Source organism: Ostrea edulis, chromosome 4 (assembly GCF_947568905.1).
Source record: "Ostrea edulis chromosome 4, xbOstEdul1.1, whole genome shotgun sequence".
In the NCBI taxonomy this organism is placed as follows: Eukaryota; Metazoa; Mollusca; class Bivalvia; order Ostreida; family Ostreidae; genus Ostrea; species Ostrea edulis.
Window position 1 is genome coordinate 63,319,414 of NC_079167.1, and position 21,568 is coordinate 63,340,981.

At 36.3% G+C, this 21,568-nt stretch overlaps 1 protein-coding gene across 1 annotated transcript; it reads left to right on the forward strand.

Moving 5' to 3' along the window:
* Window positions 1-3,424: 3,424 nt before the first annotated feature.
* Window positions 3,425-7,720, forward strand: LOC125670622 (monocarboxylate transporter 9-like). Its single transcript, XM_048905898.2, has 4 exons — window positions 3,425-3,872; window positions 4,027-4,170; window positions 4,251-5,156; window positions 7,532-7,720. The coding sequence occupies exons 1-4, from the start codon at window positions 3,695-3,697 to the stop codon at window positions 7,681-7,683; spliced, it is 1,380 nt and encodes a 459-aa protein (XP_048761855.1). The 5' UTR covers window positions 3,425-3,694; the 3' UTR covers window positions 7,684-7,720.
* Window positions 7,721-21,568: the final 13,848 nt, after the last annotated feature.

A 21,568-nucleotide genomic window follows, 5' to 3' on the forward strand; every position in this document is an offset into this window, starting at 1 on the left:
ACATTTGGAATAATGAACCTTACAAACGAAGACAATTTTGTTACAAGCTTTGTCAACTGGAACCAATATACGTTCCTCATGTACAGAACTTATCCATGGTGTACTAAACACATAACGATAGAAGATATGCATATTTTTAACATGCAGAATACAAGATGTTATTCGTTTTATACTTTTTACTCATTTTGAAAAAGTGTCAGGGACTTCATATTTAGCCCGTATGCATCGTCTGGCATAATTTTCGACAGAATTCATAATAGAGATGAAGGCCAGTCGCCATCTGAAAGATCGGGTTTCTCTGAATTTCATACCTTTTTCAATGGGTGATTTTAAGTCATTAATACTTAAATCACCAGTATAGAAATGTGTAACTGGATTCCAGCGCCTCGTCTACCGACAGCGGAAAACAATACCGGCATGGCATTTTTCCCACCTGCACAATACTACCCTCAAATCACATGTATGTAAACAGTCCAAGTGCACCCCGACAAGTAACCTGTTACCAACATTATAAAGCAGCGATATAAAAAATGTAACTCATCTTCAGTAGTTTTACTAAACTGACCAAAAACAACAATCTTTTGGAATACATGGTTTTGAATATCTACCAGTTTGAACTTCTATAGGGTGGACAAATATTCTTAGCTATTTAAAACGTACTACTCTCAAATTTCAAATGGTATTATTAGTTTTCATTCATAGTTCTTTCAGATTTTACTGTAAAATAGTAATTTTCCACGTTTAGAAAATTTCGTGATTTTGAAGTTGCATGTTTTAATTCTATTTTGATATAGTGATATTCAAGTAGTTGGAAAATGTGCTTTCATTAGTATCTATGTTGATATGAGATTTAATTTATTTCTTAATTCTTAAGAGAAAAAATAGTGGGAAATGAGAGAAACCAGGTGTGGAAAGTACGTGTAATTGTACTGCGTACAGAACTACACTGTACAATGCAAGTTAATAATTTCGCAAATAAACGAGGAGGGGGAGGCGTGAGCAGGATCTACTTTATTGGTCGTTTGCCAACATTTCATAACTTTGATTTAAATTGCCTAATCTCGATATCGTTTTATATTTCACCTTTATAATTTCATTTTTTCCCCGCTTGAATATATTAAGAAGTGTGAATATTTCACTTTAATCGCTTTTATTGTGAAATTTTTAACGTGAATAACTTTTCACGTGAAATTCGTGTGAAACTGTTCGTGTGAATTTCACATGAAGAACTTTCACGTGAAATTCGTGTGAATCTTTTCACGTGAAATTCACGTGAATTATCGTTCACATTATTTCCTTGCGAAAATCAAAATCACATTAAAAGTTTCGCAAGGAACTAAAGTGAAAAGTGATATAATACTTTTCACGTGAAATTCATGTGAAAAATTTAACGTGAATTTCACGTGAATTGCTGTTCACGTGAAATTCATGTGAATATTCTAACGTGAATTTCACGTGAAAAGTGATTCAAGTGAAATTCATGAGGACATATTAACGTGAATTTCATGCGAATCACTTTTCACGTGAAATTCGCATGAAATTTACGTGAAAGGTTCATGTGAATTTCATGTGAACAGCATTTCATATGAAATTCACGTGAGGCACATTTGCCTGTGTAAATATATCTGCAGATCGGTATTTGTTTGGGGAAATATGGGACAAACCAGAGAGCTACAGATCAACCCATTATAAAACAAACAGAAAAGTCTAGGCACGGTTGAGGTTTCGCTGTCTCAAAAGTTTAAAATAAAAAAAATTCGTAATACATTTTCTCACTATACTTGTGTCCAAACACACCTTCAAACATTCATTGCCAAGAATGTTGCTTCTTTTGAAGATATTTATTCCTTTGTTAGTAAATTTCAATCTAAGGAACCTACCGCGTCACTTGAAATCATTTTTATCCTGAGGTGGTAAATACAGGGTGCCAAATGGGACTGTTGTGATTTTGTACTCAAAATCCAATTTTGTGTGGACAAAAATGACTATTGTTCAACAAAAATGAGTTCAAGTTAACAAAATTGATACCAAATATATCTGTGATGCAAAATTATATTCCAGAGGACAAAAGTCACTTTTGTTAAGACAAAAGTCGTTTTTGTACACAAAAGTTTATTTTGTATCAAAAGTGAATTTTGTATGCAAAGGAGAAGGTACACTAAGGGTCAATTTTGGCCTATTTTCAGAAGTTGGTAATTTTATGCCCTAATACTATAAGAAAGAAATTGAAAATCCGAATTACATGTATAATGATCACATAAATTAATAGAAATGTTATTATATTTCTTTATATCATATCTGTACTACACAAAAAGGTAACACGCGCCTTAATTTATGATTTGTCGCGCATATATGTAATCTTAGTATCAAATGTGTCTGATGCGTAATTTTTGTCCGATTTTATAATTTCACCATGAGCACAGGGAAGGCGATTGATGAAAGACCCTTTTTATTATTAATTGAAGTATTTCGTTTATCACACGCAAATATCATCCATCGCCTTGAATGTGCTCATATCATAATATTGACAAATGTAAGTAAAATTTTGAAGTTTTGGCTAAGAAATAGCGATCCATGTAAATTCGGGAGCGTATTATTCTACTATGTGACGTTTTGGCGCCATTTTGTTTCTTTATTTGAAGTGAGGGTGTTGCCCCCAAATGACTTCGATAGGTGAAAGTATGTCATCTACTTTATTTTTCTTGATTTTACTAGGCCAAATTCATATGCTAAGCGTACCTTCTCCTTAGTTTTATTTGGAATCTGAAAACTAATTTGCATACAAAACTGAGAAATATTCCGACAAAAATCAGTTTTGTGAGACAAAATTGAATTTTGTCAGACGAAATTGAATTCTGCCATAACAAAATCACAAACAAAAATTATTTTTGTCATTAAAAAAGTGAAGTTATCATAAAAAAAAATATGAATAACATATTTTTGTAAGACAAAAATGATTTTGTTATGACAGAATTCAATTTTGTGTACACAAAATTGATTTTGATTACAAAAACTTCAAGTCTCAATCGGAGCCCCATAGTAAAATGTCTTTTGATGGACAACATCCATAATCACAGAATTCAGTCTGTATTCTGGTGCCGAAAAAATCCAAAAATGGGCTTGTTTATTCTGATTTTTAAAAAAAGAGTTCTCCTATTCCTTTTATGAGATCATCTGTTCTTATTTCAGACCGCTGTCCTTGGAACTATGCCTACTAGTCGCTGTTTGACTTTCTCTGCGTTTTAGGAGTGATTCATCCAACAATTGTGTGGTTTTGCAGATTTAGCAGATATCAAAGCTTAATTTCTATTGGCTACACCATTTGTAGGTATCAGAGAAATAATATTATAGTGTTATTCGTGGAACATCTGCTGTGTCACTGGTGTATCATGATTAGTAACACGTTCACATAACTATATGCATTATCACGACGTCAAGCATGTGATGAAAATGTTTATGCTTACACTAACCTAGAATAAAGACTTTTAGCTGAAAATATTATGACTATTCAATAGAAAATACGGATAGGTACACTTATTATGTAAAACAATTCTGAAGTGGGTATTTCATCATTTCTTTGGAGGATGTGTAATTTGGGACAAACATAAAACAATGTGACTTCTGGTCAATTCAACTTTTCAGATCTAGTTCCATCATTCTGAGGATATAGCGATCTGTGATCACTTGAGAGAAAATGGAAAAATCGTGGGGAATTGTTATTTCTATCTCAGCTTTTCTCATTCAGTTCCTAATGTTCGGTATATGCCTGTCCTTTGGCATATATGTTATAGAATTACAAAATGAATTTGATTCCGGCCTTTCAATAATTTCATCTATTGGCTCTGTACACTTTGGATTTCAACTTTTTACAGGTCTGTATGCTGTTTCACTTTACGATCACAAAACTATTCTAATGGAAACTGAAATATACATGTGTGTAAAATTGTTTAATAGCAGTCTGGTTATGTATTCATTAGAACATCATCTAATTCCATGTATTAATAACTGTATTTTAACCACAATAAGGTCCAATGGTCAGTTTTCTAATGCGGAAGATATCTTACCGGAAGGTCTGTTTGCTGGGATCCTTAATAAGCAGCATAGGACTATCCGTTTTACCGTTCACTCCAAATATACCGTATCTAATCGCCTTCTTCGGCGTTCTAACAGGTATACATTCACCGAATATTCGGATTTTTACCCGGATATCCGAAGGTCTTACCATATTTGAAAGTCTCTTTACATTGTAGGTATTGGGTATTCGTTACTTTACTTGTCTTCCCACACACTATCCGGTCTGTGGTTTGACGACAACAGAAGTCTGGTTACAGGAATCGTAACTGCCGGTTCCTCGCTAGGTGGCGTGGTGTTTCCACCTCTGGTTGAAATTTTAATCGAGGAATATGGATGGAGAGGTTCCATGTTTATACTTGCAGCTTTGAATTTACAAACAATATTACTCGCTGGTCTTTTACGGGAATCGCCAATACAACATGCTTGGAAAAAATCAAAGACCAAGAGCATTAAAAATAACCTCGCCGGCAGCACGGTATATACGATCCCAGAATCAAATGGCAATCATATTTGCACAAGAGAAACCACATCTGAAAACACTACAAGAAATCATAATGCCAAAACACTAACCAATATTGACAAAGGGAGTAATCCTAAGAAGGGAAATTTCACGGTGCTAAAGCTGTTTAGAAATATTCCGTATGATCTGTTTACGCTCAATTGTCTCCTATGGAATGTTGGTGCATCCGTACACCTACTTCTTGGTCCAGACTACTACACCAAAGTCGGTCGTAGTGTGTCTGAAGCTGCTATTCTTTTATCCGTGTCGCAAGGTGCAGCATGTTTTGGAAGTGTCGTAGGTGGAGTTCTTGGTAATTACCACAATATCAACAGGTGTGTGTTATTCCTGTCCACAAATTTGATATCAGGCCTATGTTTGCTCGCCTATCCGTTTCCGGTTTTGCACACGATGGCGGGATTTATTGCTGTCAACTTACTGTATGGATTAAGTTTTGGAGTATCACTCGGACTGTTAATCATTCTTGTATCGGATTTTGTTGGAAGTGAATTGATAGCTGACGGAATGGGGTACCTGATGTTACTATGTGGAATAGGAACTTTTCTCGGTCCACCCTTTGGAGGTATGGTCTATTTAACGATTATATTGTTATAGTCTCTCAAACCAAACACATTACATTGAATGTTATAGGTTTAAATTGTTTCTTAGGAGCCCACCAAAATATGAGGACGATTGATTGATTGATTTTATATTGTTTAAGGTCCCTCGCGAGAAATTTTCACTCATATGGAGACGTCAGCATTGCCTGTGAAGGGCTGCAAAATTTACGCCTATGCTCGGCGCTTATGGCAGGAAGGGTTCTTTATCGTGCCACACCTGCTGTGACATGGGGCCTCGGTTTTTCCTGTCTCATGCGAAGGACCGCGCCATTCAGTCGCCTCTTACGACAAGCAAGGGGTACTGAGGACCTATTCCAACCCAGATCCCCACGCGAATGGTATGAAGGCGAAGCTGCTCGACGAATCTGCACAAATAGTCCCGTCTAAGCGCTCGTTTAACCTGTATAATCGTATATCATTGTCTGTTTTTCCTATCTATTGACTTCACCTTCTCCAATGTCAACTTCCTATACTTACATGTGCATAGCAATATTCCATTATCACTTGCATATGAAGCTACATCTCTCAACTAAATCGATATGCTAGAGCATGGTCTGTGCGGCTGGATATGTAAATGTTTGAAGCATTGGTTAATGCATACCAGCCTTGTAGCAAAGATTTTCAGAGTGAAGAGCCAAAGCAGAAAAAAATGGATCAAAATATTTGGAGAAGAAAACATAAAGAAATACTAAAACAGGGTTTAGAATATCATTCTAATGAGCAAAAAATAATTGATAAATAAAAAGTTCTGTTACTATAGTTTATGTCACCAAAATTTGTGGTATGAAATTGTGGCCAATGAAATCAAACGTTGATTTCAGCTTTTACCTCACTGATGAAAGGTAAAGAAAACGAACAATGATCAATATCATAACTCCCATAAGCAATACAAAATAGAAAGTTTGGCAAATACGGACCACTGGACACACTAGAAGTGGGATCAGGTGCCTAGGAGGAGTAAGCATCCCCTGTCGACCAGTCACACCCGCCGTGAGCCCTATATCCTGATCAGGTAAACGGAGTTATCCGTAGTCAAAACAAGTGTGCCAAGAACGGCCTAACAATCGGTATGAAACACGCCAGATAGCATTTGACCCAATGATAGGTTGTATTGACGAACTAGATCGTTATAACGACCATAGAATTTGCGAAATGCTGACTTCAATCGAGACTGTTGAAACCCCTGTGCTGATCTGTGTTACGCCGCTGAGAGACTAAAAGGTACCCGGCGATCGTGTCAAACCTAAGACGTTTCGTATATAGCGACTGTTACTTCATATAGGTCGTTAGTTGTTCGGATTTAAACTGAGGCCTCGTGTCATGGTCAGCGTCGGCACTATATATATACCGTACAACAAAATTTGTGACACCCACCTTTAGTTGGTGATGTCTCTTTATGAGTGGAAGATGAAAGGTGAAGATAACGAACAGTGATCAATCTCATAACTCCTGTAAGCAATACAAAGTAGATAGTTGGGCAAACACGGACCCCTGGACACACGAGAGGTGGGATCAGGTGCCTAGGAGGAGTAAGCATCCCCTGTCGACCGGTCACACCCGCCGTGAGCCCTATATCCTGATCAGGTAAACGAAGTTATTCGTAGTCAAAACCAGTGTGCCAAGAACGGTCTAACAAGCGGTATGAAACACGTCAGACAGCATTTGACGCAATGATAGGTGATATTGACGAACTAGATCGTTATAACGACCATAGAATTTGCGAAATGCTGACATCAATCGAGACTGTTGAAACCCCTGTACCATCAACTTGTTTGTCAGTAGCTTGCCTCGATTTAAAAACTAGACATACGCAGAACAAGATGTCTTAAATGGGATGTAAGACTACAAACAAACAAACAATGATACAGCTTTATAACAAAGGGTTATGCCTTACCATACCATAAACAGTCATTTTTACAATGTTTGGTAGATAATATCATAAACTTGGGGGGGGGGGGGTTGGTTGTTATATTTTTATTCCTTTGAAAAATGTTCACTCATATTGTGGCGTCACAAGTTGTATGTGAAATACCACAAATGCAGACCTATTCTTGGGGCTCAGGGCCGTAGCAGTGAAGGTTCGTTAATGTACCCATGTCTGTTGTAGCACGGGACCTCCGTTTTTAAAGTCATATCTGAAAAATCCGTGACTCTTACTTCTAAATGCCGAGCGTTTGGCGAAAGAGCTGTTTGCTGTTCACTTAGGTTTGACGCGGCCATAACACGAGCGGTGCCCCTCAAACCACTGAGATACCAAGACCGGTATATAAAAGTTGAAAAAAAATTCCAATGCTCCTATCAAATTGTGGTCCTCTGAACTACTTTTTCGTTTAAACAGGCTATCTGGTACAAATGACTGAGTCTGATGACGCTGCCTTTTACTTCGGTGGGTCTGCGTATTTGTTGAGTGCTTTGGTGTTGATGGTCATTCCCATTAAAGACTGCCTCCGGCGATCCAAGAAGTATTCCGTATCAATTTCTGTCACCTAAGAAAGAAATAAAATTTTCAAATAGTGTATGATATATATATATGTTTTGCTTGTTACAGCTTTTTTTCTTCTTCTTTAATTGGGACACTCGTGGGCGTTTTCCCCCTCAACAATTATCCTTGTGTATGTATATGTTTGGAAGGATGGTCAAAATTTCCTGAAACATTGTACATAAGGTAGAAACAGAGTTTATCAAAATATTTATTTCTATTGATTTTAGGACAGGGCTAACTGGTTTATCAGATTACGGTAGAGGCTTCTATCAGAGTGGAGCCCAGAAGTACCAATTGTCATCCTTTATCCATATAACTACAAAACTGAATTCATATCTAACTTCTAGTCTTCAACCAATAGAAGTAAAAACGGAGAATTTGCTTCATGAAAAACGAAAACAATGCATTTACCATCCCTGAATTATAACGATTCTATTCATATTACTTTTTTGAGATGTTAGATGAACAACGACGAGAGAAAGAAAACCGAAGATAATTCAATATTGAAAATTGAACAGTGTCTTGAGATATACATGAAAAGGTTTTTCAAAACATCATTAAAATCGGATGGTGCATCGCCGAACTACAAAAGAAATACAAGAAAGTTGGTAAAAAACAAAAATCCCGCTTTTTATCACTGGGATAGGTCAATCAGGAAGCTCTACTGGTAAATATGAAATTGATCACGAACAGGAATCCATCATATCGATCGTCTTTCAACTTAACAAATAATTTATCATATAAATAATTATATACTGTTCTTTGAGATCCGGGATGGACAAAATATCCTTAAAGATTGAATTTTTAAATTTTTTTTTAAAAAATCAAGGTCCAATGAGAATTTTCCAAAATCGCTCGAGACATTTCAAGACGTTTATAAATGTGAAAATTACCAGGTACATCAAAATCGCATAACTTGCTTGCTACCTTCATCACTCGATAAAACAACAAAGAAATCATTTTACTGTAAAAAAATCTTTGAATTTTTAGAAGGTTTCAAACAATAAAAGATAAAATAAACGAGATTCTGAAAATTTTCATATCTCATATATTGCAAGTATATTGTTTATAAATTAAACGGTCCTTCGAATGAGACCGCAAAAACTGAGGCCCCGTGTTGCACAATATTAAAGATCCCTTCCTGCTCAAAGGCCATAAGCACCGTGGACCATCGTGACCATGGTGAAAAGATTCAGTAACGCAGGAGTTCTAGATTTTGAAGCGATCTTTCTATTTATTTTTCTCAAAAACAACATAAATGAGAGTTTTCTTTGTCTAACACATACCGCACGTTGATCTGTTATTGGTATAAATTTCCAAGGAGAAAAGTGGTGTCAAATCTGATTTCGCACATGAAAATAATTTGATATTTCTCAAGAGAGTGGGATCGCAGATCTCTGGGTGGGATCGGAGATAAGGGAAACACTCAATAGACAACATCATTCAAAGGTAAGTTGAATATCAACACATTAAGCAATTGAGACCAATGAACACACGAGGCTGATTTTGGACGGCAACATACAGTGTAGATAATGTAGCTATCCGGATTACCACTGTGCTCGAACCTCCTACATATCGTGAGCTTAGAGGTTTCAAATAACACAATAGGAGTAGAGAACAAGAGAACAAACTTCCTCACTGTAAGAACATTGAATGAATGGGTCCTAATTAAGAACAGTTACCGAGGTACAGGCAGATTTACCCGTAACTACAAGTAACTATATGAGTTCCATATCATTTCATTTTCGTTGTGCCATCGATTCTGATTAACTACGTTTTTGTTAATCGTTTCATTGACGAGATGCTCATACACAATTGAGGAGGAATGGATAGAGGTATATCGCAAAAAAAAAAAATGGAAGGAAAACTTGTGTATTATGCACTACGAAAACAAAAATAGATTCATTCCTTAAATCAGAATATAATATGTGACAGAAAAACTTAAAATTGTGAATTTACTGGATGATATTAATCAATATGGGAATCTTTGATATCTTTTCACCTTGGTAACGCTAGATCTTCCATCTTTTCGCCATGCGTTATTTTCATTTTCAAGCATTTCGTCAAAATAAAGACTATTATGAACCCCAATTTAGTAAGAAATTGAATGTCTTTTTATAGTCTTGTGACAGATTATCATGATTCTTTCTCAAATTATTTCAAACCTTGAATTCAGCTCATGAAGCAAACATCCGTGCGAATTTTCTTAGGTTCTCGATATTAAACACGAGTGTTTGAGAAAAGTAACTACTTTCATTCAAAGTATGGGGCATATTCTGTTTCTTAATACTTCTGTGCGTTCCGTGCGATATGTGTTAGACAAAGAAAACTCTCATTTATGTTGTTTTTGAGGAAAATAAATAGACCGATCGCTTCAAAAATCTAGAACTCTTGCGTTACTGAATCTTTTCACCATGGTCACGATGGTCCACGGGGGTAAACTCCGAGCATAGGCCTAAATTTTGCAGCTCTTCACCGGCAATGGTGACGTTTCGAGAGGGACGTTAAACAACATTCAATCAATCAATCAATAAAATGTTTTTCTTTGTTGTTTCATCGGGTGATGAAGATAGCAAGCATATCTGGTAATGATTGCGCAGACAGACTGTACTAGATAACCGGATCGAACTAGTTTGCAACAAACATGTATTCCTTGTCGCAGATGAAAGTAGTGTCAATTTCAAAAGAAATGTACGAGAAGAGATTCAGAGAATGTAAATATGATACTAGTATTTTGTATAGTATATCAGTTTGATGACTGAATTGTTAGTAACATCAGTTCTCTGAAACTACGCACTCGAAATGGTTTATTTCCTCTTTCGACTAGATGAAATAGTCCGGTGTGGAAAGGACAATAGAATTCAATGCCTGACTCTCTAGACATGTTGACAAGCTCCTGGATTTTACAGATTTTATAGGGCTTGAAATGTCTTCTATTCAAGTCATTTGTAATATTTTCTATCATTTTTAATAAGGTGAAATTAGTAAAATGATGCAAAATTTAAGGGTTTTGGGAAAAAATTAAGTTCTCCCAAAAAGTAATTCAAGATATCAAAAGATTTTGTCATTCATTTCTCTGGGAGTTGAAGATATTATGGCTTCTATTATCGTTTATTACACTTTTCTAAACAAGATACCACGATTTACCTTAAATTTGAAAATTTATGGGGGGAGGGGGGAGGCGGCTGCGCCCTCCCCCCTTAAATCCGCCACTGGTCTAGCACTTGATCCCTTAGGTACTTTTCACAACTTCCACTCCTACTCATTTGCTTGTGTACATTAGGGAAATCTTGAGACAGTTTTTTATACATAAAAATGCTTAGTTTATTTACTACTTGTTTCCAAAGTTCTAATCATTTTTATCGCCTCACTCAGACCTGATTTCGCGATGAAAATAAACAAAGAGCTGATTTAAAGGTTACTATAGTACTCCCAATAGGCTGGGCCGAGGGTGGGGGTATGGGGGCCGCCTAGGCCCCCAGAAGCTCTGGTGTAAATGGTGCAAAATCCTACATTCTGAGCATTTCCTAGTACTTCTTTCTCACTTTTATATTTTCTACTTCCTCACCAAAACTTTTATGTTACATATACTTTTTCAGAATTTAAAGGCCCAGTTTTTCAATACATGTACCTGTATCTGACGAAAATATTGTAAATATATATCAGTGTTTCGTCTTATTTATCCTAGAATTAAATGATATACTGGTATTGATAAATTTGAATGATGCTATTACATGCAAGTATCCACCTTTCATATCATTTTGACTCAAAGTCTCGTTAAAATTGAACAACTCTTAAATGTTTTGTTCCGCAAAAAAAAAGAGGGGAGTCCGGACTCCCTAGACCCACCCCTCTGGATCCGCCCTTGAGATGTAGCTGCAGAATTGTAGCTCTCTGAAAAAATATTAGGACAGATCAGATCTGATATGTCCCAATATTTTTAGAGAGCTACACAATTTTGTGCATGGTCATCCAAATGTGATATATTCGTTTACAAAAAGTCATTTAAATTTTTTAAAAAGTACAAGATTTTTTCTAAATAGTAATGCATAACCTCTGTATGGAAGTTACGCATTGTGATGTATTGCAAATTTTCAGTTTTGAGTGAAATATAGAGATGTCTGAGCATTTCTAGCGCTATCGGTCAATCTGACCATTACAGAAAGGGTCAAGGTACGGCGAGAATGACACGGGAGGACGATTGGTATGTTGACAACCAAAGCTTGTATTCAGGTAGAGACGTGCAAAGTCTGAAGAAGGACTCTTCACATTGTAATCAAGGTATGCATCGTTTTAAAAGTACAGGAAAAATGACTGTTTATAAAACATATAGTTTCCTCCTGAAATAAAAATAATCGATGTCCTCTTCACACATGTTATTTCCGTGTTGTCATAAAATGACAGCTCCGGTGGAATATTTTTAAACGAATGTTAAATTTATTGACAATATGTCTGATCAGAGGGACGTATAATTGTAATAAACTCCAATCCAAAAAAAGAAAGGAAGGAAGAAAGAAAAAGAAAGAAAACAAAAAATAGTTTTGTTTATTTTCCCCATTTTATCAACTTCTTTGTCATGAGGAATAGACGGGTTTGCTTGCGTCTTTGGAACAATAAATTACTTTATTTGACCTTGCTCTATTTACTTATGGGTATCAGAGAGTTGTTGGTTTTCAGTATTTCATAGAGAGAGATTGTGTACGGGAAATGATACACAAGTTATTGGCGTCATGATGTATTAAAATAATCAATTATCTCATCAAAGAAACATGATTGGTTTTGATGTTGAAAGGTGCTACTGGTTAACATTAACACTTTTATTAATCCATATTTTTGAAAAAAGAATATCTTTTTTAACTCGATAATGTATGCATCATGAATATTATGACATTAGCAATGATTCATTTGTATATATATTTAGGATTTATAAGATAAATTAATCATTATACAGTGTGTTTTGAATATTCAAAGACAGTGAGTTTGATCTATAAACCGTTTTACAGTCTTCTCATGCCGTTGAAACGATCAACTCAATGATAGGACACTATATATCAAAAAGTTTTCAAGTAAGTTTAGCAATCTATTTTCATATGCTTTTGCCAGAGTGTATTTTTTTTTTACTTTACTAGGTAGGTGTAAAATACAAAAATTACAATGTAAAAACTGTTGTCATGTGGTACTTTTGTCTTTACACCCACCCCGTAAAATCAAAAATTACACTGTGACACTGATACTGATAATTATCTTAAACTTCATAAAACAATTTACCAAAACAAACTTTTTATTTATTTGATCCCAGCAATAATACTTCCGGAATGGAGTCTGTCACTGACCACTGAAGAATAGAGGACGTTCTGATATTCAACTATTAGTATCAAAATATCTATTTCTTTTACGTCTGTCGCGTTGGTGATGTGCGACCAATTTGAACTTTTGCACTAAACGCGTTCTTTTTCAGAAAAAGAATCTGTCTGCACGCCATTACGCATTATTAGCCTCAATAGAAGCAATTTTTAAAAACGCCTTTGACGGTTATATATACATAAATTTGGATGTGATTTTGTTAAAAATGTTTTATAGTATCCTATTTCCAAGAACTCTAAACAAGTTAGAACAGACATGGAATAGCTTGCGATGGAAATGGTCGGGCTGGCACATTGGGATTAAGCAAAGTATTGTTGGTTGTTGAACAAACTACAACATATTTAAAAGTTTTTCATAGCAAGATCATGTAGATTTATTTATAATGATGAAGATTTTATTCATGCGTGGTACAGATGACGTTCCTTTTCAACCCTAGCCGAAGACCGATTTTGGTCAACGTTTGATATGTGGTGATTTGTTGGGGAAAAGTATACCTGCATTCATCACATATTTAGCAATGTCAACAAAAATAGGAAGAATGAACCGTGTACTTCACTAAGAGTTTAGTTTGTCATAAAAATGTTTTGTTCAAGTTAATTATAGGAATCTTTGAATCATTGATGCATAACAATTACGTTTATTGAGATGAAGTATTTTCAAACAGCGTGGAATTATAAGACAACAGAAAAAGCATCATGATTTAATTTGGTTCGTATGTGCTAGACTATTCTGAATTTCGAATGAGACAATTGATAAATACGGTCAAGATCTCATTCGTTGAATGGAATCTATAGTGGCCACTAGGGTTATTATGTTCCCTAAGGGTTGACAGTTACAGTATCATTCCAAACTGTAAGTATGCTTAGGATCGAAGGGCTGAACAACACTAGTGTACACAAGTACTGTCTGTTAGCTCCACAAACTTTGCGTGATAGAAGTTATATTGGGAACTGTATAACAACAGACCGATCAAGTACAGAGAGTTAGAACGCAGGGACTACAAGTACAGAGGCTTTGAACGGTGGGTGTACATCTACAGAGGCTTTGAACGCTGGGTGTACATCTACAGAGGCTTTGAACGGTGGGTGTACATCTACAGAGGGATTGAACGCTGGGTGTACATGTACAGAGGGATTGAACGCTGGGTGTACATGTACAGAGGGATTGAACGCTGGGTGTACATGTACAGAGGAGTTGAACGCTGGGTGTACATGTACAGAGGGATTGAACGCTGGGTGTACATATACAGAGGGTTTTAACGCTGGGAGTACATGCAGTTGTGGAAGGCGAGGGGCAATCATCGATTTTGGCACAAAATATGATATAAATAGCAACATACTTTTGAAATATCATAAAAAGGTCTTAAAATTTGACAACACCTTCTACAATATATATATATGTATCATATCCAATTTCGCCCCATAACTGACTCGAACTTCGTAATAGCTCATATACAAATTTGGGGAAGAAGAATTTTTTAAGTCAGCTATGGCGCAAAGCGTGATGTGCAAATATTTGTTAGGTACCAGTGACCCTCGGGAACTTTGTGTGTTCACAGGCTGAACGGAGTAGCTCTATCTCGTTCAACCTGTATAAATGAAAGACCAAAGACAAAGTTCTGTTCAGCTACTCTTTTTTATTAAAGAAACATTTCATCATTATAATTATTGATTACAATTCATATTATACAATATACAATAATAATTACAAACATTATTATAAAAGTTCACACAAAAATTAACGAAGCCATCTGAAAAATTGAAAAGTTATTTCAGAAATGCGCAAGTATACTCAATATCTTACCTGTATAAATGAAAGACCAAAGACAAAGTTCTGTTCAGCTACTGAAGAACTCTGTCTCTGTTCCTCGCATTTATACCCCCGTACATCCTCCAAAATTCCTTACCATATTTGTTATATCTTAATAATCTGTAATATTTGCATTGGCTTTTAATTCAAACTCAAAGCCAACACAATTATTTCCTTGAAAAATCTATAATTTAGCGTTGCATACTCAACTTCACTTGTAAGGTTTTGCATAATTTTTAATTTCATTTTTCTTGTAAATAATATATACACATGCTTGACCTTTGGTGACTGATTTCTTACACTCCGATTGGTTATACGTTTCCTCTTACCAAAATCGATTTCACCCTCATGATCTTGTAAACAAGCTATAAACTTACATACTAATAATCTCCCTGTCACCTCACCTCACGGTGAAAAGTTCAGACATTTTTGTTCTGCATCTTACTGTTGTTTTTGTCCCACATTATTTTGCCAATTCATTACTCCATTCATTACTCTTCTCCCCTCTTTCAGAATTCTATCATCTATTTTATGCATTGTAATTTTCGTTATGATACATGTATGTATATATTTTTTTGGTTTTCCATGGATCTGTCGTAGACAGCCTCTTAAAGAACGAGCTAGGTCTGAAAATACACATGGATAGGGTAGGATATTTACCTATTCAGTGACTAACACAATGTACATGATAACATGGATAGACAAAAGAGGAATAAGAGGTGTTCCAGGACTTTATTCACATCAACCACAGCGTTCATATACCAGTTAAAATGGGGGAGCTATAGAGAGGTGGTAGCATCAGAAGAGCATCAGAGGTCAGGGTGCAAAGAGGAAAGCTATGATCAAGAGGACACCAAGCACCAGCAAGGGGGAAGTTTGATAATAATGTAGATATCATTCTCAACGCATTGACAGGAGGAGCCGATAAGAAAATGGAAAGGCATTATGATGTTAATGTACAACTAGGTCTGGATATTTTGGTACAGACGAAAAGCAGCAAACCAGGGAAGCAGTTAACATCAATAGAAGGCACAGAGGGATAAACATCTTGAGGCGAGTATTGAGACATCTGGCATGAAGGTTTAAAGCACGACAAGAGGAAGAGATGCATGCTCTGGTTGAATTACTGGCGATCATAAGAAATAATTTTAATATATTGAAAAGGGCAGAAAGAAACAAAAGGAAGGTAGGAACTAGCAAGAGCACGATTAACGGCCAATTTATCCAATTTTAGGCAGCAAAGGATCAGGAACGTTAACAAATGGTAAGGCAATGTCTGAGGGATATGCATAGCGACGCATGGAAAGATGAAGATTTAGGTGAGCGTGAGAACCTGATTCAACCAGATGAACCAGAACATCTGCTCGATCATTCAGAAACAAAACTGAAAGATTTTATTAGGAAGCATCGACATCAGAACCAAACGGAATCCCATACAAAGCTTCTGAATACTGTCCGAGATACAACGATTATGGAGACATCACCTGACGGTGGAGTGAAGAAGGTGCCGGTAGATAATAGCTAGCATCAAGTGAAGAAGGTGCCGGTAGATAATAGTTAGCATCAAGTGAAGAAGGTGCCGGTAGGTAATAGTTAGCATCAAGTGAAGAAGTTGCCGGTAGATAATAGTTAGCATCAAGGAAGGGGGTTGGTATTCATCGCAAGAGAAAAATTGGGAGACACGCAAGCAGTTCTCTACCATGTCACTACTGAAAATTTGTGGGAACATTTTGATAAAGAGGATGACCACCAACATGCTATCCAACAGGTACATAAACATCGCTGTGCAGAAAGAATGAGTGCCATGCATTTCAGGATGCATTCAACATACAAGACTTCTGGCGCAAATTATCAGAGAGGCCGAGACTTGGAAGAAAACCTGAAAGTCATATACAGTTGGCCAATGAAAAAGGTGACCAATTTCATATTCCTGTAAGGAATAGAAAATCGAAAAATGGAAAACACGGACCCATGGATACACCAGAGGTGGGATCATGTGCTTATGAGGAGTAAGTATCCCCTTTAGACCGGTCATATCCGACATGGACCCTCTATCTTCATCAGGTAAACGGATCAATCCGTAATCAAATCAGTATGTAAAGAACGTACTAATAGTTGGTAAGAAATACTTCAGACTACATTCCATTTAATGACAGATGGCTCCGTTTGCCTGGTCAAGATATAGGGCTCATGGCGGATGTGACCGGTCGACAGGGGATACTTACTCCACCTACACACCTGACCACCTCTGGAGTGCCTAGGGGTCCGTGTTTGCCCAACTATCTACTTTGTATTGCTTGTAGGTTATGAGATTGATCACTGTTTGTTACCTTCGCCTTTCATTTGCAAATAACATCATTATAAAGACCATAGAATTTGCGAAATGCTGGCTTTAAGCGAGACTATTGAAACCCTTGTATCACCAGCTTATTTTCTAGTAGAATGTCTCGGTTTTAAAATTGATCATAAGCAGAACATGCTCTGAATCATTTGGGAGACATAATACCATATGCAGGTGATAAGGGGGTATTTGAAGTCAACAATCGAGAAGCTAGAATCCTTCCCTTTGTCTTAAAGTTGAATTGCTGTTATGTCATCAACGTCTTTGTTCAGAAACATTAGTCTAACGTACACAACAGCAATCCATATACCAGATAAGATAAGATCCAAAAATTGCTTTAAAAGACGTTGAAGTTCAAGGCTTCACAGCATCGCGGCAACGCCTGGAAGTTGTCATCGTCACAGCCTGTACAGTTTCAGTAATCTTTTTCCTCGGATCATGATGGTGAATTCGGTGGAAAACATGAATAGAAGTACAAGGAAATAAAACCTGTCAAAACGATTTGAACGATATAACAGTCAGCACAAAAACCATTGAAGCAAAAAATGGAAGTTGAAGGAAATTGGGGACATCATCAATTTGGCTCATATGAGGATCAAGCCAACAAAGTCTATATGCCTTGTGTTAAGGAAGGGAATATTGTAATTCAGAGTGAGAAGTTCAAAATAGGAAAATAGATCATTCCATCAGTCTCGGAAAATAACGGTCAACTATTTTGATGACTCTCTGTGTGACAAGCAGAACATGCGTGGTACTAACAAATAATTGGATCACTAGATAAATACCATACACAAAATTGTTTTACCAAGGAAATAACCAAAGAAATACGATCCCGTGGGGATATCCGGGTTAGACTAGGTCATCAATACCCATTGCTTGTCATAAGAGGCGACTAAATGGGGCGGTTCTTGGGTTGAGACCGCAAAACCGGAGACCGCAAAACTGGAGTCCCGTGTCACAGCAAGTGTGGTCCGATAAAGGTCCCTCCCTACTGAAAGGCGATAAGCACCAAACATAGACCTAAATGTACAGCCCTTCATCGGCAATGGTGACGTCTCTATATGAGTGAAAGATTCTCGAGTGGGACGCAAATTCTATGATTATAATGATTTATATGTAGTTTGCCAATATTACCTATCATTGGGTAAAATGCTGTCGCACTTGTTTCATACCGATTGCTAGGCCGTTCTTGGCACTCTGATTTTGACTACGGATTACTCCGTTTACCTGATCAAGATGTGGGGCTCATGACAGTATTTACTCAACTCTCTATTTAGGAATTATGATATTGATCGTTGTTCGTTATATTCACCTTTCATGTGTTGACTAGCAGTCACATTTGGAGATGACTTGCAGTTGGGAGTTTCAGTGGCGTTGGTCTGCACAGCCTGGGGGTCAAGATACAATTTCCATTGAATAGAATTATATTAATCGTAGAGGATTTTAGGATCCCCAGGGTCAGATAATTCCCGATGCAGGGGGACAGCAAAGATGTCAAGGAACGAGATGCAAGAGTGAACATCAACACTGGCGGAAAGTTGCCAAGAAGACAGTGCAAGGGGCGGAGTCATGCCTGAAACATGACGATTATGTGGGCGGTACAGCGAAAGACAGGGAAGGACTAGGTGTAACATCAACAGTAATATGATTTACGGTCAGATGTGGAAAAAAGACAATTGATACAGTCGGCATGAAGAAGCAGGGAAATGGGCTTAACTGAGAAGGAGCTCAACAGAAGAAGTATTATCATGGAATGATATCTAGACCACAGAGCCCCAGACATTACAATTCCAATTTAAGTCTCTTTATGACGCGGTAAACCAGCCAATTAAGAGCATATCATGTTTTCATGTTCAGTGGTTTTGACAAATGAACGATACATGTGCAGACATGAGAAGGACAAATAGAAATATGTTCTTGGAAATGTGTTGGAAAGGGAAGGAAAGAAACCAAAGAGGGAAAAGGGAGTCCTGAAGTTGGACTTTGTCAGAGCTGGAGAGCAGAATTTTTGCATTGAAACGGAAGTAGGACTGTTGAATACTGTCGGTGATCGACAGTTGCTAACGGATCTCATTGGTCATAAACAGCTCACACAGGTAATAGCAACTACCAATCAGAGACCGTGTACTGGTATTTGGTCTCCTTCTACTGGGCAGGATTCGAAAGGACAATCTGACATGGCTACGTACATGTAATCAGGCGAAACATATTAAAGCAGCGAGTTTCGGGTTCGAATAAGGCTTTAATCAAGTGTAGTAGGGAATATGTTTTACATTTCTAAATTTTTTTGTAAAGAGTTTTGATGCGATGATTATAAACCTTGTAGGGATAACACTCAAATCTTGCACTGAAAAAAGTTAAACTAAGCATACAGTGCTTGTTGTTATGAGAGTATGAATCTATAGCTCTCAGGCACTTCCCTAACTTCCTTAGAGACCCGCAGTTTGTTGTTATAATAGTATGCATCTATCACCTTTACGTGTACTTTTTTTTTTTTTTTTTTTTTTTTTTTATTTTTTTATTTTTTTTTTTTTTTACATCTATATATATCTCTCGGGCATTTTCCTAACCTTTTTAAAGAAAGCTACATATTAAGTATGCTGCAAGTGAAGACTTCCTATCACCTATTATGGTATGGAGTAACTATTGTATTTTTCAGTAAAGTTTTTATCCCATCCAAACATAAGGAGGATGTACGACCCCCATTTAAGGTCATCCACAGAACTGTACTTTCTGCAATCATTTGGGAAATTTCATAGTTTATCATTATTATCTGGAGTCCTTATCTTTATAAACAACATGTTCTTCTGAAATGGAAACGCTATACTACGGTACATAAATATCGACAAACGCGCAGGTGTTCTTTGGAATAAATGTATAAGCCATACCGGGCTAATACCCGGAATAGTCAATTATCGTTAATTATTAATTGGATAAAGCGCAACGGAAATATTTAAGCTGTAATGGATAGAGAGGACACAGGTTTTAGAGATACACACGAAAACTCCATATATCTCCAGTTTACGAGGCCATAAGTATCAGTCTAGTAATTATTCTTCCGTCCTCCTCCAGATTATCTTGATTACGTAGTTGTCCAACATTACATCAGCGGCATATTCTAGAACTGATGCAATAAATGAAGAATATATTGTGATCGGTGGTTTTCTATTTTATTATTAAATTTTACACTTTAAAAATTACATTCTTAGGACATATTCAGACCGCGGAATGGGTTTTTTGCTTCATGACAACCAAGTATCAATAAAACTGAAATGTTATGAATAAAAATATATATATATCAAATTTCTAAAAATATGACTTTGTTTTCTGAATCCTTGATTAATATAATAGTCTTGAATGAATAGATTTTGTGATGAACTAAACTTGTCGTTATCACACACAACTAAACTTGTCGTTATCACACACATGTTTCATTCTCCTACTGGTAAATATCATTGTTCAGAATGTAAACAATACAAGTCGTTCCCAGGAAATGTCATCCTCGACCATGTTATAGAAAAACTGATGAGTATTTTCCATGGCTTTATTTTTAGGCATACTATAAAACCTGGCCTGGTCCCATTGGCCTGGCCTGGCCTCAAAATTGGCCTGGCCCCGATTTTGGCCTCTAATTATGCTCCATCCCAAATTTTGGCCTGGCCTCAAAAGTTGGCCTGGCTTCAAATTTGGCCTCTAAAAAATATTGTTGGCCTCAACCAAAAAAAAATTTATTCAAAATTTTGATCAAATTCATTGATTTATTATTGGTTTAAGTTTTTCAGTCATATAGCAGATAAATGATATGTTTCTGTTGTTTTGTAAATGTACACTTTAAAGTAATCATTAACTACCACCAGTCTGATTGATTTTATTGAATATCTATTGATCAGTTTATTGATCAAATCATTTTCTTTTCCTTTCATATCTGTATGTACTAGTACACTCCAAGAACGTATACACAACTAATGAAACGATTGGCATATTGATTTTTTTCCCAGAATTATGATTGATTTCATTGATTTATTATTGGTTTTGTTTTCTCAAAATTGTTGAACATAAATGATATGTTTGTGTTGTTTTGTAAATATGCACATTGAAAACTCTCATTTTACTAATGATCCACTTCACTTATTGATAATGAATTTAAAAAACAAATTCACACTAGTTTAATGATGAATCATCACACTTCACACACTGCAATGTAGAGTACCGCCTTCACTCTCATTGATAAGAACAATGAGTTTGATAGCTACATATTGTAGGTATAAAAATACTACCATAAATCATACAGATTGAAACTACAACTTTGATAAATTAAGGATGCTCATATTTGAAATAAACATGTAACACTAGTACTGTAATGGGATATCAGATTATTT

Coding starts and splice junctions, on each gene's coding strand:
- LOC125670622 (XM_048905898.2), top strand. CDS start 3,695: ATGGAAAAATCGTGGGGAATTGTTATTTCTATCTCAGCTTTTCTCATT. Junction 4,171..4,250: donor CTTCTTCGGCGTTCTAACAG/GTATACATTCAC, acceptor TTTACATTGTAG/GTATTGGGTATTCGTTACTT. Junction 5,157..7,531: donor TCTCGGTCCACCCTTTGGAG/GTATGGTCTATT, acceptor TCGTTTAAACAG/GCTATCTGGTACAAATGACT.